At 45.3% G+C, this 27426-nt stretch overlaps 2 protein-coding genes across 2 annotated transcripts; one reads left to right on the plus strand and one right to left on the minus strand.

Moving 5' to 3' along the window:
• Window positions 1–597: 597 nt before the first annotated feature.
• Window positions 598–6024, minus strand: LOC143433486 (uncharacterized). Its single transcript, XM_076910823.1, has 5 exons — window positions 5868–6024; window positions 4496–5212; window positions 4233–4438; window positions 1648–3835; window positions 598–1532 (listed from the first exon to the last, which is right to left on the minus strand). Exons 1-5 carry the CDS (start codon window positions 6022–6024, stop codon window positions 598–600), a joined length of 4203 nt encoding a protein of 1400 aa, XP_076766938.1.
• Window positions 6025–8321: 2297 nt separating this feature from the next.
• LOC143422295 (uncharacterized) lies at window positions 8322–12129 on the plus strand. The gene is made up of 2 exons (XM_076892853.1): window positions 8322–8973; window positions 11591–12129. Exons 1-2 carry the CDS (start codon window positions 8369–8371, stop codon window positions 12093–12095), a joined length of 1110 nt encoding a protein of 369 aa, XP_076748968.1. The 5' UTR covers window positions 8322–8368; the 3' UTR covers window positions 12096–12129.
• The last annotated feature ends 15297 nt before the right edge of the window (window positions 12130–27426 follow it).

The following is a 27426-nucleotide window of genomic DNA, read 5'->3' on the forward strand; positions in this document are numbered from 1 at the left end:
CGTGTCGATTATTTACAATTTGCGAGGAAAATATGTAGAACCGCTTATCGACAACTGTTCTCTTTCGTTTCGAGGGAATTGTCGATTATATAGATTGTACATGCGCACGAAGGCATAAAATTTTGCGCTTTTCCCTTTTATATACCGAATTGGGCCTTCCAGAAGCACCCAGCGATTAGAGAAAGTGAGAGCATTCGCGCGATGTTCCAAAGAGTACAAGTTTCAAACCGCAAAAAATGCTTCGAAAGGAATCCTCATTTCGCACAAAAAGATGATTTTTTTAAAACTTTTGTCTGTTTATACGTAATTATTTCCCCATTTAATCTCTCCACTGTTATACTTTACTGCCAGACGCTAATAAAATCGTGATATTCGTTCAAACTGTACCTCTTCTCATTCATTTCTACACGCGTCGAGATACTAATCGAGCGAGTCATTTGCAAACCAAAACCCTTTTAAAAATTTCTCAGCCAAAGTACCTGTCGATTACCGCTTAACTCTGCGACTTTACCAATTTTTCGTACCTTTTATTCGAGCACGGAGCTCGACGGAATTTGATCGCATTGGAAAACGAGCGACTCGCACGTCCAGTCATTTTTAATTAACGAACCGGTAGAGACAGAAACTATCACTAATAGTATCGCTGTCACGTCTGATATTTTGCTCTACCATTTCATTTTCAGGTACTTTTACAAACTCGCCGCTCGATCTATCGGACGCTCCCCACGATTCTTCCGGTATCTCGGGCAATAACGAAAATTTCTCGCAAGTTTTCGATTGCTGCCCTTCTCGTTTCGTTGCCCGGGGCACGGACAGTTTGCTCTTCTTGAACCGCTTGAGGATCGTGAAAGGACGCGAGCGTCCGTGTCTCGAATTCCCGGGATTCTTCGGTCGACTTCTTATCACTAAGCTCCTGCGAGTCCGATAAGGTCGTTCGAAACCGTTCCTCGATAGCTCCCGCAATTGCCCGCTAATCGAGCCCCACATCAGCACGTAATTCTGTTTTTCCCTGTCCACGATTATCGAGTGCCTCATTTCGCGCGCGTTGCTGCATCCCTCGGCCACGGAAACCCGATTTCCGCCGGATGCGCGCCGCTCATCACCCTGGCGAACGTTCGCACTCGAGCCCGGTAAAACCCAATCGTCCCACCCGGTTCTCACCTTTTTACTTCCCGGCTCGTTAAACGTTTGTTCGTTCGAGCGCGATCTATTCCCGTTGTAGCTGTTACGGGACAATTTGTCGAGATGCAAGCACGATAGAAGATCTTGGAAGTTCGGTATATTGTTCAGGAACGAGCCGAACGAGATCAGCTGATTCTCGAACATGGAACATATCGCGGAGACAATGCTGTTCTCCATTTTTGAATCGCGACGATAAGAGATGGTTCTGTCGCGAAAAGACTTCCAGTAGACAGATTCGATCTCTTCTTCGTTGGATGTATTCACTGCGATACCAGTTGTCGTCCCCGTTGCATCTCGATTCGAGTGTTTCAGCGGTGGGAAATGCTTGAGTCCATTTGCCGTTCGTTCATCTGCAAATCGTATTCATCGGATGTTTTCTTCTATCTTTTTTTGTCTCTCTTTCGTCATCGTTTTCCATGAATATTAGCACGTCTAGTATTAGCACGTTTATCGCAATTTGCTTACCGATCGTTCGACGATCCTTCGGAAACATTTTCTCTAACAGTCCGTCTCCTTGAATCTTATCCTTCGTCTCGATAATCAAAGAGGCCATTGGTTCGTGTCTTTGGTTATTAAATGTGAAAGAGGAGTTTACTTTTTCTGATAAAAGATACATGCCAGTTTCGCTAATATTTCTTGAAAACCCATCTCCATAATGTTTTATATATTGGTCTTTTCTATCTTTATTGATACACTCGTCGATACTCCATCCCCAAAAATCACCGAATTGTCCGTCGTATTTAACGCGAGCCATCATCGAAACTATCTCCGCGTTTCCACCTTCTTTACCCTTTTCCCACGATCCACCACCTTCGGTATTAGCCTCGCTTTTACTCGAAACCCACTCGTGCTTTATTCTCCGTCGTTCCTCCGCGACTTTTCTCGTCGTTGGCTTCAATGTAACAGCAAGGGTGCTTTTATACAGATCAGAGGGCCGCTTTTCAGGCGTTCGCCCGGTCGCAGCCGCATCACTTCCGGTCCCTTGATCCTTCGAGACATCTTCGACGATTGGTTTCTCTGTCGACACTTTGCCTTCGAACATGGCTTTAATGTTTGCAAACAGAGTCTTGCCACTCGAGGATTCATCGGTATTTTGCGCCCGTGGATCTTTATCTCTGCTTGGTTTAATTTCTTCGACTTTTAACGTCGCCTCCGACTGCTTCGCAGCGTTTCCTTTTCCGTCTTCCGTCTTTCGTTTCAATCTCGGTACCTTCGTTTTTGAATTAAAAGGTTGCTTACCATCTTTGCGTTCTTCTTTCGATTTTCTTTCAATCGAAGTGCTTGGATGATCCTCTTTCATCTTCAGTATTGGTTTCGCGGACACTTCCGGTTTCTCTGTTTCTGATCCCACCAATATGCTCGTTGTTGCAACATAACGCGAAGGATCCTCATCAACTTTCTCATCTACAGATTTCTTGATCGAATTCTCTTTTTTTCTCAATATTGGTTTTATGCGCACCTTTGGCTTCATGGCTGGCTGTATGATTGCTGTCGTTTCGTCACTTTCTTCCGCTTTCTTCAATTCTGGTTCCACTTTTATCGATCTAGTTGTAGTTTCACTCGAGCAATCTTCCGCAGCTTCAGGTTCTTTCTTGATCGAAACAACATCTACGTAACAAGTACTCTTCATAGTTTTCACTTTCACAGGATCTATCCTTATTTCCACTTTCTTTTCAGTATCAGTATCACTTTCAGGTTCCACCTTAACGCTCGTTGTTCCCGTATCGAAAGCTTTTCCTCTCGCATTATCATCGTCGTCATCAGAAATTGTAATAATCTCAAACTTTCCACTATCACTGTCCAACCTGTTAGAGTCAAGTATTTGGATTTCAGAATCGTCCACCACTGACTCCCCCGTAATAATTACAAAATCCTCCCCATCTGTCTTTCGTATCAACCTTTCCGCGCGATCTTCTTCGGATACCTTCTCAATCTCCGTGACGACATTTGGCGCCAGCTTCAACAACGACACGGCTCTCATACAACCTCTGCTGGTTATCGTCACATTTCCCGTTTCATCGATTCTTAGTCGAAGTTTTTTTTTACCCCCAGAAAGGCTGTCCTCGCTCGAAGAGCTACCCTCGCAACTGCAAGTGTCCGCGCTGGATTTACGCTGGACACCCTTGTCTTCTGAACAATTAGCAGCGCATTCCCCTGTCCCAGTGTCCTTGGACATCGACGTCCCGTTCTCAGCCGTGGTGACCGCTGTGCTCTCCTCCCTCTGCCGCGACGCTTCCGGTATCGGCTCGTACGGCTTCAAGCAGAGTCGTTTGGGACATCGTATAGCTTGGGCAAACGGATCGGGGGAAGTAAGGGCACTCTGCACGTAAGGCTCGAACAGGTTCGCCTGCGCGAAGCCGAAAGTGCATCTGGACTCGGAGAACTGTTGGATGACCCTCGAGGCGAGGGTCTGAGGAGGCGTGGGCACCGAGACGCATCTTCTCCTCTCGAACTCCGCCTCGACTTGACGGATTTTCGCCTGCACGTTGGTCAGACGAGCCTCCGCGATCACCTTCTGCGAGTGGTACGGCGAGAAGTTGGCGTTCACCCGCTCGTCGCATTCCTTCTGTCTGAGGGCCGACAACAGCTGCCGTAGCTCCGCGTTCGTCTTCATGGTGAGCACGGTCGGGTCTATGGGGCCGCTGGTCTCCACCTGGAAGCGTCGAGGAACGTGGTGGCAAATGAAATGCAGATTAAAGGGCTGGGTAAACGACGTTCTTCGCGCGCGAGAGCACGCGTTTTGGTGGCAGGAGGATTTCTCTTGTCGCGAATTGAGATGAGTGGATGAAGGTAACGTTAGCGACGAGAAGCGGTTGCGTTAATCGTATGCTCTGTCGCTGGCGATGCGTACGGGGTGTGGTGACATTTTGCCGGTGCGTTTGATATGGTAATTGGTGCTCGCTTCGACAGTACACGTTTACGTAGCTGTCGTGTTTATTGTTTTAGCGCGGTAAAAGAGTTAGCGAGGTTAGAGACTTCGACAATTTATACACGATTATCTAGGACACTAACTTCTGATCTAATTAATTCTACGAGGATCTAGACGTTACCTCGAATCCGTATCCTTGGCACTCCATCACCTTTTTGTTGATCGAGGCTTCCACTTGCGCTTTCAAGACATTCACTTTCAACTGCAGCAGAGTGAGCAGTGGAATAATGTTCGCTGGCAGATTGGTGGTCATGTGAAGGTTTATCAACGCGTTCACCTGTTGTGCGTTTCTTGATTCGGCTAGCAATTGGTCCTTGGTAAGCGTACCTATGAGAAACACCAGTCAGAAAGAGTCTCTATTACAATACTCAACAAGTAACATACCGATAGCCTTCAGTGCCTTGTCCATCGTGTCTTCCATGGTGCTGGTTATATTCGAGCCAGGTATTTTCCTCAGGATCAATCGAGTGGTGGCGCAAGATATGATCCCTGGCAGTGACAACAATTGCGAGGCCAGTGCCTGCAAACTTATGGACGCTGGACAGTTTCGTTTCGAGCAAATGGTGTCGTCAGTGGTAGCCGTGCAGCGATGTTCTTCCTGCTCGTAAACGTTGCAGCAACAGCCGAAAGGGCGGCTGTTGCAGCCGGAGACGTCTTGCTGGTTGCGACAACACGAGCAACCTCGAGAACCGCCCTTGCCGCGAGTTTGAACGGCGAACGGATCGAAGACAGGCATAGGAATCGGATAAGGGTAGAAAGACGGTGGACAGTAGATCGAAGTTGGATTATTGACGCCTGTCGACTGTCCCGTTTGCAGGCTCGTATTTGGTGGATTCGATGGAAAGGTTTGCTGATGACCAGTGGACTGGTGGCACCCTCCTGGCAGGATAAATATGGGGGCCGCTGTGCTGACGCAGTTGCGAATCTGGTCGAGGACGTTTTGAGGGAGGGAACCGCAGTTTGATTGCGTTTGCGTGTTGGACGGGTAGTTCGGGGGTAGTTGGTACGGTTGCGACCACGGGTTTCTTAGGGGAAGTTGGCCGTGATGATTCGCCGCGTAAACGTCCGCCTGATGAAGTTGGTAGAACGGCTTGAAGGGGTCTGTTTTAATGGCATATTTCATTAGGAAGCGGGCGGATTCTCCGCGGTCGGGATTCCCTTATGAAAAACTTGCTAACTGACCTTGAACCGAGGTTAATTAAAGTTTTACTATTCCGGGACCTCGTTAAAGTTTTTAACGAATCGACGAGCTAAGTTAACATAATCGCGGCGGGAAAGGTGTGTACACAGTCTATGAAAAGTTTTAGAGCCGGCCGTGTTCTTGTTCGACGAAGATCATTCCGTGCAGAGTGGATCGGAACTTGGGTTATAACCGTAACAATCTTCGACAACAACGCGGATCAAAACCGTTAGATGAAATTACTTTATAGAGCCCGATCTCGATGGGAATCGATTCCGAAACGAGCTGTATCGTCATTTTTACGCGAGGGCTGTATTAAAGAAAAATCGACCGCGCTCGACGAGCTCCCGTTTCGTATCCACCTCTGATATTAAACCTCTCGTACAATTTGCACTCTACGCTCGATTTTCAATTCGTGTCGCAACAGAATCAAAGCTTATCGTTCGTAAAAAATGTAATAAATACACCGTTGATCAACAATTTGTAAATGATTCGTGGAATCGCAATCTCTCTCGCCCTTCTAAACAGTCGATACACGTACGCAAACAGCGAATGACTAGCGGCACGCTCGAATACCTTGCGGATTCGCCGGGCAGGGGTTCGTTTGCATCTGTTGGCCGGCCATTTGGGGCTGCTGGAACGCCGCGAAATTGTTGCAACTCGTCTGCACGGGTACGTTCTGGCCTGGCATGATCTGCGACAGCAGCGGTACGTTGCAAGGTAAATGAATCATCTAGAAGACGCGTGTCATCCGAGCGTGAGCGTAGAGTTTTCTCGAGATTTATGGTAGACGGTTCCCCGTTGGCGAACAGGACGCTCGCGAGGGGGTTGCTCGCGGTTCCGTCACATGGAATTTTGAATGGGGGGTGGTTGGAGGGATTGCCGGATTTGGGATTGGCTTACGGGCCTTTGGTTAGGCTATTGGTAAATTCCAGTTTGACGGCGGCCTGAAGTTGGAGCGACACGGTGAAATAATTGTTCGAACGAGCTGCGAGATGTTGCGGCCGTTTTGTTGGGAGCCGTGAGTAATTCGCGTCGCGCTTCGAGAAAAGTTGGAAACGTGGATTTAGTTCTTTTCTGTTCTCGAATTTCTAACGTTATATCAAAAAAGGATATTTTGAAGGTTTCACTTAAAAAAAAATCGTCTAGTTTTTAAAGTTTTCAAACTGGGCTCTCTACACAGTTCCGATTGAACAGTCGAGCTTTAGCGTTTCAGTGCTGGGTGTTAAAAAACGTAGAGGAAAGCCTATTCGCGGAAAGTTCAAACAATTTCATCTGCTATTAAAGTCAGCCGAGTATAAAGCTCTCGAAAGGCAGGGACCGCGAGCCCCGGTTGGTTTGAACCGAGTAATCATGCCAGAATTAAAAGTCCCATCGTGAAATTCAATGAGTCGCCCCTTCGAAGATTTCCTTATTATTATAATTGCCACCACTCTGAAAGTCGTTATCTAATTTTCCATCTTTGCTCGCAACCTGCCAACGTCGATCTTCATTATTTCGTGCGAATTTTGATTCGAAATGAAATTAAAGAGAGAAATAACGTCGTCATAATTATTCTTGTCAGGCAGTCGCAAATTACACGGTCGAATTTGCAATTATTTAAACGCTTCTACAAGCTCCTGTGCGATTGATAGAACGATTGGCAAGATTAAACGAAACTTGACAGCGAATTAATACTCTCAAATGGATAGTATCGACGTCGAGAATTTATAATTTCATTCACACGGAATTCAATTTGAGATCGGAATGTTAAAGTGAAACTAATGCGGTAGCTAATGAGCAGTGTTTAAGGGTACAACTCTTAATGGATGAGCGTTTGGACTCAGATGACGCACGGTTCATAGAGTGAAGATAATAATAATTACGAGGCTATAATTCACAGGAACCGATGATACGGGAAACGAAAATATTTATGAAGCTATTCGAAGACGGTACGTTAATATCGGCGAGCGTTACCAGGGGTAGAGCGTTTTATTTACCTTGCGGACACCACGTTCCAGTTTGCCATGCAAACAAGCACATTTTATCGTGTTTCGTGAACGTTAGCACGTTCGCTTTCGTGCCGCGGAAGCTAACGTATCACGGTGTGTGCCGATCGTGAACAATTGCTGGGCAAATATTGTACCTCCTAAATAATGCCTATAGTAGATGGAAAAAGGGGTGGAAGCGCTAGAAGAAGTCGATTGGTTCGGGGCTGTATTAGGTAAATTGCTTCGCTCCCGTGGCAGCGCTTTATTCGAGACTCATCCTCCGGCGGGATCTCGATAGATTAATACCTCGCTAGATGTAATCCCAGCCGAAGCTATCTCGCGTCCATTTCCCCGGCAGCGATCCGCGTTCGAGCGCCATTCGAGCGCTGGGAGGTTATTGAAACTGCGCGCGAAGTCGTCGACCGTCTCGAGCGTCACGGAATAAGCTTGTTGGCGACGTAATCGGCCCGATAAGAGGTTCATTATCTGAGTTCGACGAGGGGGACGGCGAGCGACCGCCGCGATTTCCGCCGATACTTCCAGCCGGTTACTCGCGACCGACACGTCGCGACGCGCGCATCGATCCATCCACGGAGGTCAACCGATAGAGATAGCGACGCGTTATCGCGTACCATTTGACACGCGTCCCATATCCGTAACCCTGTCGAGATACTCGCGGTTTCTCCTCGCGACTCGAACCGTTTATGGTCGCGCGGAGACTGTCGTCTCAGCGTGAAACCGGTGAAAAACACTCGATCCAGCAGCGATCAACGGTGAATCGGTGAATCATCGAGTGAGCAAGCCCGCCAAATACTATCGAGGATCATTCGTCGCACGTGTCTTCGACAGTTATCAGTCCGTTCCAGTTTCATCGGAGATAGCCGAGATACCTGCTCGAGGATCCGCCGATACGCGTTCCTCCAACTGCTACCAGTCTCCATTACGGTCACCACGAGCGGCACGCGTCTTCGTACACGCGCGACAAACGGCGTCGTTTACGGTGAACAGCTGACTGGGTAAAACTTTGGACTTCGATATACGGAGCAGCGATCGCTGATGTTCAGTGAAATAATTACCAGCGATCGAGAAACACGGTGCTCCTCGATTATGAAGTCCCACGAGGCCTGGGAGCGGAGCATCGACTTCATCGAGCACACCTTGCTACCCGAGATGGTGCACGAGCGTCTGTTCTGCGAGCCGAATTCCAGAGAATTCGTCGAGTTCGACTCAGCCACCGTTCGCCTGGACGAGCTGAGTCGAAGCAGCGAAATTTATCGCGCCACGTTGGTGGTGAAATTCTCTGGTGAGCCTCGCACCTTTCCTCTCCTGATCAAACTGCTCCCTGAGGAAGGTGCTCAGAACAGAGGCCCAAAGGCTTTCGACGCGTTCCAGAACGAGGAGATGTTCTACACGAAGATGACAGCGAAATTCGGCACGGATCTGGTGCCGAAGTGTTACCTGGCCGATCTCGGTCGCTACGGGAGAGCCGTCTGCGTCCTCGAGGACCTGGGCGAGGAAGGTTACAGACAAGTGGACGGTGAACTGAACGCGCACCACATGAAATTGTGCGTGCAATTCCTGGCCAAGTTTCACGCGAGGGGATTCAAGCTGAAGGAGACGGAGCCCCGGCTGTTCAGGGAGTTCGAGGCGAAGCTGCTCGAGATCTGTCTGACCGAGGATTCGTTGCAGCGTTACGAAGGCAGGTCCAATAGGTAATTGGCTCCTCTTTCGCGCTCCTTCGAGCGATCAAGTGGAGGAATGGTTACGATATAAATTGCATTCAGCGTGTAATTGGGAGCGAAATTAGTGAAGTAAAAGTACGGTTAAATTAGTTTCGATATTTGTCGAGTGTCATCGTTTTCTCGTTCGATCGTTCGTTTGGTATAGAAACGCGATGGTTATTTGCGGTACGTGAAACGCGTAGAAAGTCGTACAGGAACGTTTCCGATATTTATGGAATGTTATGCCGTCTCCATTAGACGGTTCAATTAGTGTCCGGATGTAAAAATGCTTATGGTGAAATCCGTGAAAGTTATACCGGAACGTTCGTGACACACATTATTGGAATGTTATTTCAGAGATTAGGTTCCACTCGTTCTTCCTCTGATAATGTAACGTACCCATGGAAAGGCATTAGAAACGGTTCGATTCCATTTTTTCGTGTTTCGAGCTATTTTGCAATTCGTACAGAACCGTTGTACAGAGCTGAGTATCAAACTATTCCATACGAAGACCACAGGCGGAACAGGATAAGTCCATTTCTATCAATTGTACGATTTTTGCGGCATCAGCTAGCTGAAAGCGAAAAACAAAAAAACGGTGATCTATCGTTGGATGCATCGAGCATTTCTGTTAGTACGCTGCGATTTTGAGACCACAAGTGTACCGTAATGTGTTCTTTGGATTTGTTTTATCGTTGATAGATTACTAATCTTCCTTGCAACCAATTATGTTAGATGCGTCTGGTTTTACTAAACTTGTATGCCTGTCTTCGAGATGAAACATTGCAACTTCATCTGTTAGTTCGTATTAGAGGAGACATTAGACTTTGCACTTTCGCACGTTGAGTCCACGTTTTATTTTTAGTGTTCGATAGCATTTCTAGTTAGCGGATCGAGCGTGGCGCGTGGTGTACGCGTATCTGAATCGCGAAACGATCGATGATACTACACGTGAATCGGTTTCACTTTTTATTGATACGGCACGTTTTCGGACGATCAGGATGAATCATATTTCTTGTGCACGCAAAATATAAATTGAAATTACTGGAGGAATAATGAGGGTAAAGATCGTGCGGTGTGAAAGAGGACATGGCTCTTGTTTAGACTCGTCGAATAAATAGCTTCCATATCGTATTCAATAAAAAAAAGAATTAAACTAAAATAAATATCGAGTGAAAAATTAGGAGAAAGATATTTCAAATAGTCCCAAATAAATTTTCTTTTCAATGAAGCACATCGACAGGTCTTTCTATAACTTACGATTATCCTTTTCCAATGGCGAACAAGAAATAAAATATCGTTAAGAAAGGTATCAAGCGAGTCGAGGAGAAAGCATGGAGGAAACGGAAACGTATCGTATTAAATCTTCCTGATTCCGGCTAAGTATCGCTAATTCCAGTCGGTAATACCCGGTTAAGGGTTGAATAAACAGCATACCATTTTCTCCAGCCGAATGTATGGGGCCTGGGAAAAGTTAGTATCACGAGCATGGATTAACGCGCTCCGCATTTAATGGACCGTGAAATTTTGTAACAAAAGGCAGTAGAAATTATACGCCATTGAACGCGTTTATACTATCGCGCATAGCGGCGACATTTAGCGCCGCTGAATAGTAATATTGACGTTATCGATGTCAATGGCAACTTCCGGCCGGCCGGAATAATCGGTACACAATTGAACCGGATAGATTCCAAAATTGATCGAGTTTCGAGCATCAACAGATTGACGCGGTACAATTAATCGCCGGCTCGCTGGAAAATCTGAACGCAACGATCATTCGATATCGAACGATACGATCGTTTCGTGGAACAACGAGTTGCCCGTTTTCAGCCCTTTGCGCTCGAGATAGATTCCGATATTTTTCGCCCTGCGAACTCGATGGTACCGGAAAGAATTTTATCGAGAATTTTTCGCTCGTTACACGATCGCATTTAAATCGATCAGTTTTCAGAGATTTAGTCCACGGTGGACAGTTTCGAATCGAATAAAAGTTCGGAGACGGTCCGGCAGAAGTAGCCGCCACTAAATTCCGGTTCCCTACGTAGGGCTTGTACCAAATTCTAATCTATTGTTAAAAGTTCGCCCGAGAACACTTTTTCTGAACCCTCTTGGTAGATTCTCACTGGAAACTTTCCTTTCGAGCACTGTTCCTCCCAGTTCTCGCTGGCTATGTACCGTGCACTTTATGTAGGTACATATCCGTAGATAGGTCAGTGTGCTCTTTGAATGTATAATGCGCCCGTGCAGCACCACGGATTGTCTTACGGAGAACTTCCGGAAGAATATTAGCAGGCCATAAGCTGCATCTAAAACCGTTCGATTTACCTCAAATCGAACGGGTATTAAACTGGAGCGTTTCAAACAATTGCAACGGCTCGGTATTTATATTTATCGCGCGCCACGTAAACCACTCCACTCTTATTAGCCAGTTTTGCAACGCATTTTGTGCTAAACGGTTCGAGTGTTTGCTCGAACACCTCGTTTCAGATAAGGGCGATTGTTCCGATGAATCGCACTCGAAACGACGTAACGCGGCTCGTGTCATTTTTAAACGAGAAGAAAAGAGGAATTAATATTCGTGTGACAAATAAGATCGTATTGATTGCAGACTGGTCGAGATCCTCGATTCTTTGGCGGACAAGGAGCTGGCGGGTAAGATCAAGAGCAAATTGAACGGGGAGAAGTCGATGGAGATCGTGAAACGGGTCGCCACAGAGGTGAACGACGTTTCCACCATATGCCACGGTTATTTTTCGCACGACAATATGCTGTTCAAATACCAGAACGGGAAGCCTATCGACGTGAAGATAATCGATTGGCAGACGATGAGATATTGTTCACCGGCTGTCGACTTAGGGCCCATTCTAATGTACAACGCGAGCAACGACGATGGCCGTGAGAACGAGCAGAAAAGTGGGTCCGCGAGGGTGCGCGAGACTTTGAACTTGTACATCGACACCATCCGTTCCGAGTACCCGAAGGTGGACGAGCAACGACTGAGGGAAGACATCGAGGACAAATTTCTGTTCGATTGCGTCGTTCTTTCGCTGCTCGAACACATCACCGATGACGAAGTTATCGAAGTTTTGTCGTTGTTGGGAGAATTAATTTGATTACGATTAACCTTCATCCTCTGCTCGAATGAATGTTTTAAACGTCGGTATTAGTTTTGAGCAAGTGCTCGGTAGAGTGAGAAAAAACGCGAATGTTCGTCAATTCTTGTCGTCGAATGCGACGACATAATGTATCGATGAAAATCAATATGCCTCATACATATGCCGATTGAATTGATTCGAACAGTGCAGAAAGGTTAAACGGGTCGCTTCGTTAATTTATTTTTATTTAATCGCACTGTGATTGTCCCCTTTTTGTTTTTGAACTGTTTCGTGGACTATAATGTATCGTTCGCGTTACTTTATGATAATGATAAAGTTTTGGAAGATTGTCCACGTATTTTTATATACTGATCGGAACGAATCTGTTTTGTATGCAGATAAGAAAAGCAATTTTTTGTAATAAAATATTGTATCGATGTACGTGAATTATACGGTATGTTATTAGACGATGTATCAACGAAACTAGAATAGTACTTCTGAATTGATGCTCTTGTAGAACACGATGATCGTGATACTTTTCAGATACTATCAATGCTGATAACAACTATCTGAAATTTTTGTGTCACTGATTATGATAACTTCTAGATAGTGCTCACCGTAAATTTGTAACTCCGTTAAATTTCATTTCTGATCCGATAATCTATCGCGATTTATAAAAATCACATTTCTTCCACGATATCGAAGAAAAAGTTGATTATAAATGTAAACCGCGTTTATCGTTCAGTTCACGGTTGTCGCATCTTATCAAATCAGTCAACCATCGTCCCAACTACGCTTCGCTAACCATAAAACAGATTCCCGCTAAATAAATCCGTCCTGTTCGCGATGGTAACACTTGTAAAATTCCACGGAGATAAATTTCGGCCATTTTCAATTACAGATCGTAGGATCACCGCTGTACCTTCGCCCCGTGACACGGTCCAGCTTTGACACCGTTCAAACGCTTTCGAGCCATCGAATTTGATCTTTGAACGCGGCCCGTCAAACGGCCCTTTGATTCCCATTTTTTTATCGACGTAGGAAGATTAAAATGTAGATCAGAGGAACGCGTGACCTCCCTTTCGCTCAGCACGCGCACCCCATTCACCTATTTGCCCTGTTACGACGAAGAGACTGACCACGGAGCATCAGCGTTCTTCCGTGACACACAGCGTTACTTTGCCGATGAACAACGATACAATCGAACGATCGAGCCAAGTTTATTGTCTTTCAACAGAATTAACGATCTTAATTATCGATACCTGCTTCCTTATTTCCTTCAGACCGTAATTTAATTAGAAGATCGCAAGAGAACATACTCGTTCGTTCGTTAATGCTGCGCGTTCTCCACGACCGTTTCTTCAGTTTCTTCGTCCTCCGCGATGGTTCCTTCCGGTGTAGACGTTTCCAGTGGCGCGATTTCTCGCGGTGCGCCTTGCCTTCGATTTCGTAGCACCCCGCTCAGCTTCTTTATACGTTGTCCATTGACGGACACCAGGTAGACGACCGCCAGGAAGAGGAGCAAAACCAACGTGGAAATTACCATGCGACGGAAACCGCATCTCGACTTCCTCAGGAGCGGTTTGCACGAGGGCAGAAGGTCCTTCGCGGAGATGTAACATTCTACAGTTTGATGGGACGGCGTGCTGCTCCCATTGCACTCGCAGACCGCCTCCACCGTGGTCAGACCCATTCACGTCCGGGAGATTTTCAATCCTGGTGGTTGGACGTTTAACCCTGAAACGAAAATGGTTTAACGTTGTTAGAAAACGTTCCGTGTTTCGATGGAATTAGCCACGAAATTTACGATCGTCGATAGAGAATTGAGTGTCTTTTCATTGAATTTACGAGAACAGTATCGTGGATCGAAATGACTGGGATATGGAATATTACGACAAACCTTCGCGTTTCAGGGTTAATTGCGCACGACGAATTTTGATTACAGCCGTCGACGGATGTCGATCGTCTGATTTCATGCGATCGTTAGATTCCGTTTTACGACACTGTATATAGGGTGTTTGGGGAATTGTAATGGAATATTTCGAGGGGTTAGGATCGTATAAGTCTCCCTACGAAAATTGGCTCCCTTCGATTTATCCATCGTTCGAGAAAAGCTCCATTTAAAGAGGCAACTACGCGCCAACGATACAGCGATAAACGAGTACAGAATAGAAGAGATATTCGTTACTCATTTCGTTCTAAAATGGAACGATTAATTATTTATCGCGAATGTTTGAAAATAACTCCTGATACAATCATCATTAACATAATATGATTATGGTAGCATCAATAAGGGGGTCGGAGAGTTAATATCGTATAAATGCAGCGTAACTTAAAATAACATAGTACTTGAGCAGATTAAATTATTTTAACTCCATTTCCCCCAGGGCTATTTTCACGCCCTATAATCTTTTAATCTGACAATTCAACCTGAGAATTTCGCGTGGAAATTTCAGAAGATTTACGTCTATTTTAGCTGTCGCGTTTAAATTCGTTTCGTCCTGAATTTGCGCAATCACGCGTTAATAAGAACGTATTAAACGTGATTGGAAACAAGAGACTCGATCGTATGTCTCTCTTTAATTTCATTACTTTTATCGCATCTTGGAATAAGTAAAATGACACACTGGTTCTTGTGACGAATATAAAATAAAAAAAAAGTTGTAGCACTGCAAAGTCTTCTAATACCAGGCTTTATGTAATCTCGTAAGCAATACGTATCTCTGTTGCTAATAAACCAACCCACTACTGGAACAAAAGTTAAGTCTCGTTAAACGCGCGGGGCTTTCGCGAAGATTAGATAGCTTCTCCAATATAATAACTCCACGAGCGTCTTGTTGCCTGCCAAATAAAACGATTCGCGACCGTTCCCGCGGTAATGATGTGACTTGTAACAACGTAGCAATTACCACGATTGCAGTCGCGCTCCTAATGAATGAAATACGAAAATGAGATGAAGGCGGGACGAGAAGAAGCGAGAGGGTGGCGGCGGTCGACTCGCATTCTCGTAGAAACAGCCGTGCATTAGGAGTTATTGTAGCACACTTTTCATCGCGTCGTAGGGGTAGCGACTGCATTAAGAGGCCGAACCACCCCGCGGAAGGGTTCTTGGAATGAATGCCGAGCAATCAACTTGTTATTGAATCCACGTTTTCGCGAGGACGTGATACAGTTTGGTTAAACGTTTTCCTGCGCCACGCTAATTAATGATTCACGACACCTTGTAAACATGTCTGTTTTGATACCGCTGCTCGTTTCTCGAGTTGCATTTGAGTTTGCTTTCTCGCGAGTGCACTAACGATGAGCATATTGCGGTGTATAAAAGATCATTTTGTTCTAGAATTTTTTGGTAACGTTAAACGAAGGTTATACGAGTCGATAAACGAAATGTTTGAGAGATTGCAGAAAATGTGTAACAGATTTTTTAACTGTGCACGCGATACGCAATAATATTGGACACCATTGGAATTCTATCGTAAAATACGCTTAATTTTGATTATCGTTCTACATCCAATAATATAGAAATCTTCTCTTTCCAGGGAATGAAAATTTCATCGTGTTACGCGCACGAGGATGACGTCGATAATTGCTGTTTCGATCCCCGCAGCAGTTCTCTTTGGCAACGATGAAGATAGGACGTCGATTTCTGTCGACGTTGGTCCACCGCTATCGTCGGTACAAGGGACGAATGACCAAAAGATAAGACCTATATTTCACCGTATCTAGAATTCAGGGAATCGCGGCGGTAGTCGTGAATCGTTTGCGGTCGACTCGACCGGGGACAGAACTTGTAGATTATGAACAGAGTCGAGGGCTCTTCCACTTTCATACGGCTTACGGCTTATGACTTCCACGTTTCCCTAATTTCGTAAAGTGAATCAGATGTTTAATCTCTGACTGATTCCGATTCAACCAGCCACGCTGATCTATCGTCGGCGCGTCATACTTTCGGATTTCCCTCGCGATGTATTTTTGCTCTGACACGTTGAAAGAGACAAAGCGGAATTCCACGGAAATCCGTTCTTTTTAAATAAAGCGTAGATTTGCAAGAGGCCTCGTTTCGATTCATAAACGTATTAAATTCTATGGGAAAACCTACTACACACCTTCAGTTCAGAATACGTTTCGCTTGTTAGTCACCATTCCGTTTAGCCACGGTATTATTCGGAAAAGCATGAAAAAACATCTCGCGAACGTCTGCCAACTGTTTCCTGCTCGCTCGACTATTTTTACGGGGTCGCTGTTTCGAAGTTGTTCAGGAAGCAACGGGGTGAAAATAGTTTCGTCGACGAGAGCAGCTTGCTCAACGGTCGACAGTGATGTCGGATGACTGGACCACCGAACAAGTTAAACGCCCTTTATTCTTTGCTCTGTTCTAGGAAAATCGTGAATCAGCGAAGAACGCTCTGAAGGAACGAGGTCTCCGTGTCAGTCAGCCGATTCCTCCGCAGCTCCTCGCGTCTACGTGCAATCAGTGTGCATATTAATTAAATTAAACAGCGGTTAGAGTTCCCCACGAAGTACGAAACGAAACGAAAAAAGCTATTACCCGATATATTCCTGGGTAGAGATGCCAGCGCAACATTCATAAAATCATGCGCGTTTCTCATCCACCCGCTAAATTTCCCGCGTGTACGTCGACACTCCTCGCGGTCTCAGATTTTTCTCGGCTAAATGCACGAGCATTCCATTCCGTGGATAGCGGTGGCGTTTCGAATCCACTCGGGGAATACATCAAATATTTTTTCTCTCTCCCTCTCTTTTTTCCCCCCACCAACCCCGCCGCGAACGCACACGGAATCCTTTGGACCGTGTAAAAGAATCCATAGATCAGAACGCGCTCGTTTTTCCAACAGGCGTGCTTCGCGTAAATCTATCTCGAAAGTTTATTGCTCCCAATGTTTACTTTTAACGCGTAAATCTTAAGCGCGCCGCCAACAGTTGCAGGCGACACCGTCACACGAGCCGGAGGGGGTGATATATTTTTTTTTGCACCAGGAAAATTAAAATCACCCACAACCGTGTACGAGCGCGCCATTTATGTTAATTTCTGACGCCATCGTTAATGACGTTCTTGGTTAACCTTTAACGCTCGTACTCGGAGCGCGTTGATCCTTTATGATCCGCATAAGGAGAAATAAATAAGCGCCTGCTCTCGAAAGAGGGGTAGGAAATCCTCGAACGAGGGCTTCACTTAGCGCGAGGATAAAATCGGGGTGGCGTTTTATGAAATTTACGTACCCCGCGTCGTACATCGCGGCAGTTCGCAACGCCTCGTGCTACTTGGCATCGCATGCCTAATCAGACAAGCTCCGCGGACAGTGGTTTATGCGCTCCTCCATTCGCGGATTCCCGTTTAATAAGCCCATCTGTATGCGGAAGCGCATTATCTTAGGCAGCGTCGCGAGGAAGTCGCGTCATCCCCTACCGTTTTTTTCTCTATCCGTTTATTCGCGCAGGGTGGCTACTTAATCGTCGCGATGCTTTTACCCTCCCCGCATTCTCACACCTTTAATCTGCTTGGGCGGTTCGAGGGAAAACTTGTAAGGTGTGCTCGTTTTACGAACGAGATATGACTCGCAATCACTTCGACGGCGCCGTCCAATTTTTATTGCGAGATAATTTTGGAATAATAAGGACGCGTCTGTTAGGTTTCAGGGATGAAGCCTTTCAACGATCGTGAGTCTACTGTTCGTCGAATATTCGAATATATTACATAATAGTATAGTTGTACAAATTTCTAAAAGTCTGCTACTGAGATAAGACTCGACTAATAATTAGATGATTCTTTTTTTTCTGCGTTTCTAAAGGTTCAATAATGCCTCCAACGTCTTACTCCTCCGATTAAGCCCTTACGTGACCACAGTGACTCGTAATCCGCGCAATTAATCCCCCCTTGCTTGGTCAAGACTCTTTTCTTGTATCCTCTTATCTTAGATTACCGACGTATATGTATTCCGCGTCTTTTATGCTCCGCGGAATAATGCACGTCTGCATTATCTCCGCGCAGGGGTTGAGCGAGGAGAAGAGCGAGAGAGTGAACGAGGGCGGCGTCTTATCCTCTTCTGCAGCCATGACAGGTCGTCAGGGTGTTCAGGCACTCTTTAAAATGACCAAGCCGTATTCTAATCCCATTGGTCGCACTTACAATCGTTCTTGTAAATACCAGTCCTACTTTGGAGGTAAAAAATGCACGATGAAAGAAACGCCCTTTTATCGCCACGTTGTTACCGCTTCTTTCACGAAGATCCATTTGCAGTCGGGAATTTGAAGCAAACGTTTGTCGAGCTCACGTCGTTACGTGCAGGAAGAATTCTCGGGACCAACGAGAAACGAAATTTCATTCTTCCAACGCGGCCGGAATCCCCTGCGAGCCGTACTCACGGGGCAGAAGACGCGCTTTGTGGAAGACTTAACTTCGGTTTACACGCTGAAGTGGACGTGTTTCGACGGTGTAACAAAAGAACGACGAAGCAGAGCCTCTTCGAAGAGCCTTCGGTGGAACGGACAGTTGTGGCCGGTGAAACGTGTTCCTTGGAATCGATAGAATGTTTCAGCTGTTTCTGTTTTTTTCCACCGTTCGCTCCTTTTATTACCCTCGAATTCGCTCGTTCGGAGAATAGAAATCGATTCGAGACGAGTTAAGTGGAAATACCAATCGGAGCAAATTTGTAGAATAGATTATTAACGAATCTAGAATCTTATTGTCGCGACTGAAAAAGAAATTGCGTCCATTTCGAAGGTGTGAATTAGGAACGAATCGATCGCTAATTTTTATCGTTCCTCGACGACAATTTTGGAGGGGGTTGGAAAAATCAGGGGCGAGCGATGTTGTGGTAAATAAATGGAATAAAAACGGTGGCGATTAAACGGCGATTACGAACACTCACGAATCGAGCCACGGTTTACTTTGGGGCCACGCGAAAGCTGACAAGTGTGCGGCGAATTTTAATCGGTGCCCAGCGCCAAGGTTGGCAACGCCGAAACCGGCTTTCGTATTCCGCGCATGGCTTAATCGATAAATTATCGAGAGATTCATGAAACCCCGGGCGGTTTTTCAATTCGCGTAATTCAACGATTGCCGATTCGCGACGGTGCTATACCGTCGACGGAATGCATAAAAACTGCGTTGCTGCCCCGTGGCTTTGCCCAAGTCGCGACTTCTATTCGTTTGACGGGCGCTAAATCGCGATAGTGCGCATCGCCAATAGGACACTCAAGATTTATGTACACGTACACATATAAAGGTGATATGTAAAATATGACGAAACGAAAGCAACGTAAATATCTCCATTTTCTGCGCCAATTTCCGTAATCATCGTTCACGTATGGTGAGTATTTAATCGCGTGAAACGTTTCACGATTTGTTGTGGTCGCGAAACGACCAGCTCGTTCAAAACAAATTCATTTGACATTCCTTCGTACAGTCCTCTGACGAAACTGTGTATCAGTATCCGTGGAACCAGTTGATCACCAGCAGCCGCTCGTCTCAGTGCTGCGTAACAACGAGCTACCACCAGTCAACCCCGTCGACAATTGGTACGTTAACAGTCAATTATTCTTGGCATGTGTCACGAGGCACCGATCGATGCCGCGGGTATCCTTCTTCGGCCAATTTTTTCGAAACCCTGCACCCCATCCCCATTCCAAACACTCATCGGCGATGGCACGCAACGATGAAATTGCATTTTGATTCGAGCTCTCTCCCTCGCCTACGCTTTAGCTCTGTTGTCGGATGCGGGACGTTAATTAAAATAATTGATAGTATCAGCTGTCTTTGACCCTTGCGCCGGACTCCATTTCGATAGCTTTTCCGAGTTTCATAGATGTACGCCCCCCGCCTCTGTCTGTGTACAGGCTGGTTTTTAATATGTGTCAAGTGCTGGAGTGGAAAATTTCGGCTGGAAAAAATTGTGGAAAAGCCTCGCATAAATGGATATCCGATATGACCCTGTTTTCCAGCTGCTCATTTTTCCAACCTTTCTAACGATCAAATGTTTAACAGCGATTTCTACGGGGGTTGATTTCGAGCGTGAAGCATCGTACAAATGTATTCTCTGAACTCGACAGATCATTCTTTCGAACGAAAGCGTTTTCTCTCGTTTTTGGATGGAAACTATTGTATAATCGATGATAGTTATTTTTAATTCAGTTTCGAGTTTCGGAATAACGATCGCGTTGTATAAAAATGAAATTATTATTGCACAGAATGCATAGAAAATGTTACGAGTACTGCAGAATGTTGTATTTGATATTATTAAATATTAAACACCACAAGTTTATTATTATTCAAGAGAATGAAAATGAAACTATACGCGAAATATATTTTATTCATAACTTTACAAGACTCGGTTACAAAATTTGGTAGCGTCGCACATTGTTCCAGAGGCGTTGGCAACCTGCATTTTTTATGCCTCTATCACATAGTTACATAATACATTTCCTCTCGTCATCATCTGAAAAATTGGACGCCGAAAGAGATTCACAGTTACACGATCAAAGAATTACCCGAGCGATCTCCGTTTAATTAAAGCTGCGTTTCTGAAACACGCGGTACACATCGCGGGCAGACTCGTCCGTCGAATAAATGCTGGTAGCCGTCCTCGTATTTACACGGACAACTGGCAGCGTTCGGCCAGTTTGACCGGCCGATCGAATATTAAACTGTTTCGCGCCCAATTAGCTCGTTGATTAATGAAGGCGAAAATTAAATAGCTTGCCCCAGTTTCTTTAATTATTCACCGGCCATTAATTAAAGAGGGCCCAGTCTCGCCGTCGTCCCAGCCCCCTACTAACCCCCCCATCGGGTTTTTATTATTTATCTAGATTACTTTACTCCTCGAGACACCGGCGACCCTACGCGACGAGCATATTTGCATTTCAACGTCGAACCAACGCCACGACCGGTCCTCCTCGTCCTTATAATTAATTAACGCGACACTATTCATTACTTGCGCGACACGTCGTCCTTCTGGAACGCGTTACCGAGAAATTTACTCCCAAGCTAGGGTGGTGTCTCGACACGTGACGCGGCAATTATTGTTATTCGAAAACGCCGCCCCGAAATCTATGGGAACTCGTTCGCTCTTCTCGCGGAGACGTTAACGTTCGCCAGACGCGAAATTCGAGGAACGATGTCAAGAAGGTGGCGGTTTATCTCGTTAATAAACAGCTGCGAGTTTAATTGCTGCCGGGAGGGTAACTTCCGTCACCTATTTACATGTTATCTTTGAGGTCGCGAGCCCGACGGGGGTTGGGAACGGGACTATTTAGTTTGAGGGGCGGGAATGACAGCCGCATCTGCGTTCCAGCCATTCGACGGAATGTCTTTATTACATAGCTAGTCCGGGGGTATTGCACGTTCAGGAATTTCTTCGTTTTTCGCGATAACGACGGAATACCGGATAACGCGCCGCGACATCGACTGCTAAAGAAGCCCGCGCAATTAAAACGAAATATACATCGAGGGGGTGTATAACAGTGACGAACGAAATTCCGGAATTTCGCCAATGAAGTGCTCCGTTTCTTCGAATCTCCGTTTATCTCGCGTCGTAAAATATTTACTTGTTATTATTTAAAATCGCGCGACGGAACGCGACCAACGCATCGAAACGCAACGCTTTGCGAATGAAAATTTCGATGTTTTACAAATTAAGAGAAATTAGTTAGGTAGCTATACCGACAGAAATATGATGCGATCGCAATTAATCGCGCCTATTTCTGTCTGACGGAGCGCTGGTTAAATTTGATTATTCTCAATTAACCGGGTTCGGAGGAAACATTCGATAAATATAATTACCATCTATTGATTTCGGGCAACAGTGGGGAATACAAAGCAACGGCTGTCATTTTTCCTCCCTGTTCCCGTTTTTCTGTTCGATTAAATTGATTACAGCGCTCTATTATCAGAATTCGACAATTCCTCGACCATAATTCAATTACCACGCTCACCGCTTTTATTCGTACCTCCGAATGATCAATTGGAATTTATCTTATTTCCGTTTCAGCCCCCGTCCCTTCCTTTATCCCCCTATTAACGGCGGCCCGTTTTTTTCATCTCTCATTTTTTCCTCCCCCAACCGCTGGAAGCGTTAATTAAACGGAATTTCTCCCTTTCTTATCGAAATTTCACCGCGAGCGAGCTTCTTAATTTAGTCTTTGCCTAGAAAATTGCACGGAGGAAAGAATGGCGTGTTGCATCGAGTATCGCGTTAAATACTGCAGAATGCGTTTGTCAGTGGTAGAAGAGATGACAGAGCGTCCTCGAAAACGTTCAAACTTATGCAAATTCGACGATTCTTTTCAAATTCATTTTCGTACAGAGTTCCCAGAAATCTTGGTAGCGCGATTTTTTTCAATAATTCGTATCTGCTCCTGCCGATTCCTATCGGCGTGTTTAAAGTCGTTACTTTCTCATTTCCTTTCCCTGGTCCGCGAGAGACGCGTTTACTAATTCAGAGCTTCTCTCGAAAGAAGCCGTCGTTATCGCGAGCATAGACAAAGAGAGTCGAAGTAACGAGTGTGCAGAGGGTGGAAAAAAAAGCTGCCAGAAGACGCGTGTTCGATGTCTCCTTTGAAGGTAGCTCGAAACGCGTCGAATTTAAGTGCGCTACTTGCGCGCGACGAGCGTCGAGTGTATTCTCCGCTCGTGTAATATTTTTAGAAGCTCTTATTGTCTTTCTCTGTTTTACATTTTGTCTCGCGTGTTCCACTGCTCTTTGACTTTCAATCCCCACACTTATAATACACAATGAAAAATAAAATAATTACTGCGACTTGTAGAGCACTTAATAAAACTAGAACTCTCGAATTGAAAAGTAAAAGAAATTTTACAATTTTCATTTACGTTTGTCAACAGTTTCTCGTCCTAGTCTCCGAGAATCGAGGATCCAAGGTGCTGGCGACAACAAGACCGCAAGCGTCGCCAAGTCCCTGGGACCTTAATAGACAGACGGATCTCAAAGATGAGCAGCAGTGACTTTCGCGGACGAGAATCATCGAGGCTGAATTCCATGAATCCCCAATAGCATTCGTATCGAACCCCGCGAGTCTGTGGTCACTGGTATCGGATCCCACGAGTTCGCGGTTGTCGATATCGAGTCTCGCAAGTTCGCTTGGTTGTTTTACCGCGACCCTTGCGTGTCCTCCTGCGTCTCCGCGTGATCCTAAGAATCTCGAGTCGCGTGTACGCGATACTCGAAATTTGGTCCCGTTTATACGACTGTCATAATTTCAACGCAAGTCTCAGAGTCTATAGTAGCAATTAATTTCATAAGTTTCTACTTTGATTTATCATTAAAAATGTTACGACTCCACGTGAAGCTTCGTCGTTTTGATCGAACGAGCGGTAAGTACAAGTTGATCGAAGGGATGGAATTTTATTCGTTCCTGTTGATCGATACTGCGACCACCGGTCGTAATTTATGCAAATCTTTCTCAGAGCAAACAGAATCTCTTGTTAATTAATCGGTTGTCGTTCACTCGTGCGATTGTGCGATATTGTATTTTTCAATACGTCGAGCATTGGATTCGAGGATACACGCGTGTGCGTAATGGCAATTACGATGAATGAACATCCTCTGTTGATGAAGGTGCAATTAGTTTTCCGGATGCATGTATGATGTCATTTAGGTATGCCCGTTATCGTCGTCACGGTAATTAGAGCTTTAGTATCGTTTCTCGTGCAGCGCACAAACGATTCGACGGTCCTTCGAACGTAGTTCGTTTAACGTAATAATAGAAATCGTGCCTTGTTAAAAAGTTCTATCCTGTTCCTTAGTTATTATCCATTTCAAAATTTATAACGCGTTTAATCGTGCGAATGTCTTTACGAGTGTTTTTTCAATTTCTCTTTATACAACACCCTGTTTTTCATTCCATTCGTTCGTTTCAAATAATTCAGTGAATTATTCTTAATAATAAGACAACGGTCCGCGAGGAGAGGTGAATTTCTCTCTCTTCTATGTTCCTTCATTCTTCTTAACTTCACCGTCCATTCCGCTCTGCTTGCACTCAACACACAATACAACATCATAGTGTACCCTTTCAGCCCCTTACGACAACGGCGTTTTAAATGACGAGGTAATAAATTCCATCAGACGGTGGAGCAGCTGGCCATAAACGTTGCCAGCGGCTTAATTAGGAGAGAACCGTCCACTTTGCGGTAAGTGATAAGGCCAAGGAAACGCGAGACTGCCGCGTTCTAATCGTTCAATTTAATCAAATCGCGCGTTACGAGCGAGACAAAAATTCGCACGTTAATTTCAATTATTTCGTCCCGTCCGCGACGCGCTTTCGTTACTTCCGGCGAGGATGGTCCTGTCGAGGGCGAAGAGTTCATTCGTTGGTCGTGCACTTTACCATCCGCAAGTTTCTCCGCGATAATTTCGTCGCTGTCATCTTTTTTGGACGCTTCGCGTTACGCTTTCAACCAGTGACAGCAATTTCTGACAATCGTATAATGTGTATAGCGTCGACTTACAAAACTCCGAGAGAAATAAATTTCTTATTAACGTTCGCATTTAAACCGTTTAAATTGACTCGTCGTCCATCTCATTCGTAACTTTATTAAGCGTACCTTTAATTTCTTATATTCAATTCAGCTTTTTACTTTCACGAATTTATTTCTCTTATTTACATTTAAAAGCAGAACTTCGTCGCGTTCCAGTTCCGATTCACCTCTCAGAAGCTCGTGTTTATATATTCCCCTGTTACTGTAATTTCATCAAGCTTGTATTAAAACGTTCCTTTATCGTTCCGTCGTATTGAAATTAACCAGCCAGATCGATATTAAAGCTTCTCGTGGCATCAACGAAAATGGTACCAACAAATTGACGTACAAGATGGTGTCTGGTTCAATAAGTAGAATGGTACCGTGTCTGGTCAAACAAGTAGACTAGGGCGGGATTTCGCCAAACAAGTAGAATAGTACCGTACATGGTCCAATAAATAGAATAGGATCGTGTCGGACCAAACAAATACACAGAGACTGGCTCGCGAGCAAGTAGTATAGGACTGCGCGTAGTCGGACAACCAGTTTGGTCCGACAAGTATCACGTGTATCTACACGGTGTTAATAAAAATGTAGAACACTTTTTACGTCGCAAAATTATACAACCACGAAGACTACATTACAGATCATTAGATATGTCGTTCATTAATTATCACTATTATACGTATCGATCAGTTTCTTCGATACGCTGTTCGTGTCGTTAAAAATAGCAAGACGTTCGAAAGTTTGCGGGAAAGTTAGTAGAAATCGGGAGATACGACACCACGTATCTTATGCGGCACGGTTTAGACCAGTCGTCCCTGTTTCGTTTGTGTTTGCAGTATGCAACTGCCGGAAGTTTAGCACTGGCGAGATAACCGAGTGTTTCTGAAACTGTGTACGCGCGAATCCTAATCCGATGGCAATTGATAGTCAAACTTCTGTCGAGGATACGCTTTTCATCGCCGTGCGCCCGTGACATGTCACGGTTATTGTGATTCCCACACGCCGGAAGCTTGGCAGCGACTCTTAGTCGCCTTCCTTTGCAAGCTTGCGTCTATTACTGCGCTCGGGGTTCTAGATAACAGATACTACCGAACTACGTACGTATTAACCCGCTGATTTCGTGTTACACGGTACTAAAATACGGTGCAACTGTCCTTTAAAAGCTCTCGTGCGATTTATATGTTTCTCTGAAGATCGTAGATGACAATTTTATATCACGTTAGAGTAGCAATTAGCGATTAAAAGCAGTGGAACAAAAGCGCGCGGTATCTAACGGAAGATTAACAAAGTAAACGCAGCCGAAACACGATGTTCAGTAATATGGACAAGCTGTTTAATTAGCGGGCCGGATAACAATTTCGATCCTCTGGACACGGTACGCGAGAGCTCGCGCGTTCACGCGCCGGTGCAATTTCATGGTCCCGGGGTTCGATTATCATGCGTGGTCACGCGAATCGCTCCAGAGCACTTTTCATATCTTCCGCCCCTCGTTTCTATACACGATTTAAGCTTGGTACGTATCGCGTATATTCGCGTTCCCTATCGATCATCCCGACTGGGAACGAACGAACGCACGCTTTCGCCTCGTATATATCGGCTTTCAAGTGGGTCATTCGTGAACGTGACTTATTTACATGTGCATATTAGAGGGATCGTTATTTATGTATACGCGATTAAAGATTAATCGGATAGCGGATCGTTTATTAGCGTTTGCTCGCTTGGCGGGCCGCGCGGAATTCGCGTGAAACTCCTCCATTTTTCAACCCCTCTACCATTATGCACGCGTACCGAATTCTCTTTCTTTCGGAAATTCACGATAAACAGCCAGCGAAACTCGCTCGTGGCGTGTTTTAACGAGCGTCCGCCCCAGACGAGACGGCTGAAATAGTTCATCGACGAAATTCTGTTAACTCGCTCGAAAACGATATATATATAAAATATAAAGCGAGAATGTTTCGCATTCTCCTCGTATCCCGGCAATTTTGCAGATGTTTCGAGCGATTTTTTTAAGCTTGGTTACTACGCTCTCGACTAAATTCTAGCGTCGATCGTGTCAATCGAAAGCCTCTCGCGTTACCTCACCGAAAAACGATCATCGTGGATCGCGATATCGTCGAAGAGCCGGCGTCGTTTACGGATTTACCTATTCAATTGAATTTCATGTCCTAGCCGCCCACGATCGGCCATTGTGTCCAACTTGCGACCCAAATTATTCCCTACCTCGGAATGGAACGCGAATAGTTTCCACGGTCGCTCTGGCTAAATATCCGAAGCCACCCGGCAGTGTCAAATCTGCGAGCACCGACTTTTCGAAAGCCCGACCAGTTATAATAAAAATTTCTAACGGACAGCAGCGCCGTTATTTTATTGCCACGCAAGAATTAAACGAGAGAACATAGACTTTTATCTCTCGTAAGAAGTAAACGAGTACGGTTTTCCACTTTTTGCAAGGACCAAACGAGTATGGTCTACCGCTTCTTCCAAGAACTAAACGAGTGCAAAGAATACACAAACGTCTTTCGAAACGAACGTCGAATCTAACATTAGACGTGGACAAAAGCATCTCCTGATCTAAAGCATCAACGTCTCCACGATTCCACCTTGAAACACACCCCTTGAAATACATCAAACTTCCGCCTTTCATTTCCCGTTTATCTCGCGCTATCCCCCGTAACCTCTTGCCTCGTTCATCATTTCGCGCCATATTCCAAACACATGTCCAACCATCAACCCCCTGTTCCATCCCCCGGTAAAGTGATCCTCGCTGAATTACGCCGCGTATTAGCGAATCTAGGATCGGTCCTGAACCCCCTGAAACCTCGCGAAAGGGAAGAAATAAAAAAGAAGACGAGG

This window comes from Xylocopa sonorina, chromosome 3 (genome assembly GCF_050948175.1).
Source record: "Xylocopa sonorina isolate GNS202 chromosome 3, iyXylSono1_principal, whole genome shotgun sequence".
Taxonomy (NCBI): domain Eukaryota; kingdom Metazoa; phylum Arthropoda; class Insecta; order Hymenoptera; family Apidae; genus Xylocopa; species Xylocopa sonorina.

Excerpts from the sequence above, each read along its gene's own strand:
- LOC143422295 (XM_076892853.1), top strand. The coding sequence starts at position 8,369 with ATGAAGTCCCACGAGGCCTGGGAGCGGAGCATCGACTTCATCGAGCAC. Across the intron at positions 8,974-11,590 it reads TACGAAGGCAGGTCCAATAG|ACTGGTCGAGATCCTCGATT; the intron begins GTAATTGGCTCC and ends TATTGATTGCAG.
- LOC143433486 (XM_076910823.1), bottom strand. The coding sequence starts at position 6,024 with ATGATTCATTTACCTTGCAACGTACCGCTGCTGTCGCAGATCATGCCA. Across the intron at positions 5,213-5,867 it reads CTGCCCGGCGAATCCGCAAG|ACCCCTTCAAGCCGTTCTAC; the intron begins GTATTCGAGCGT and ends CCATTAAAACAG. Across the intron at positions 4,439-4,495 it reads CAAGGCACTGAAGGCTATCG|GTACGCTTACCAAGGACCAA; the intron begins GTATGTTACTTG and ends TGTTTCTCATAG.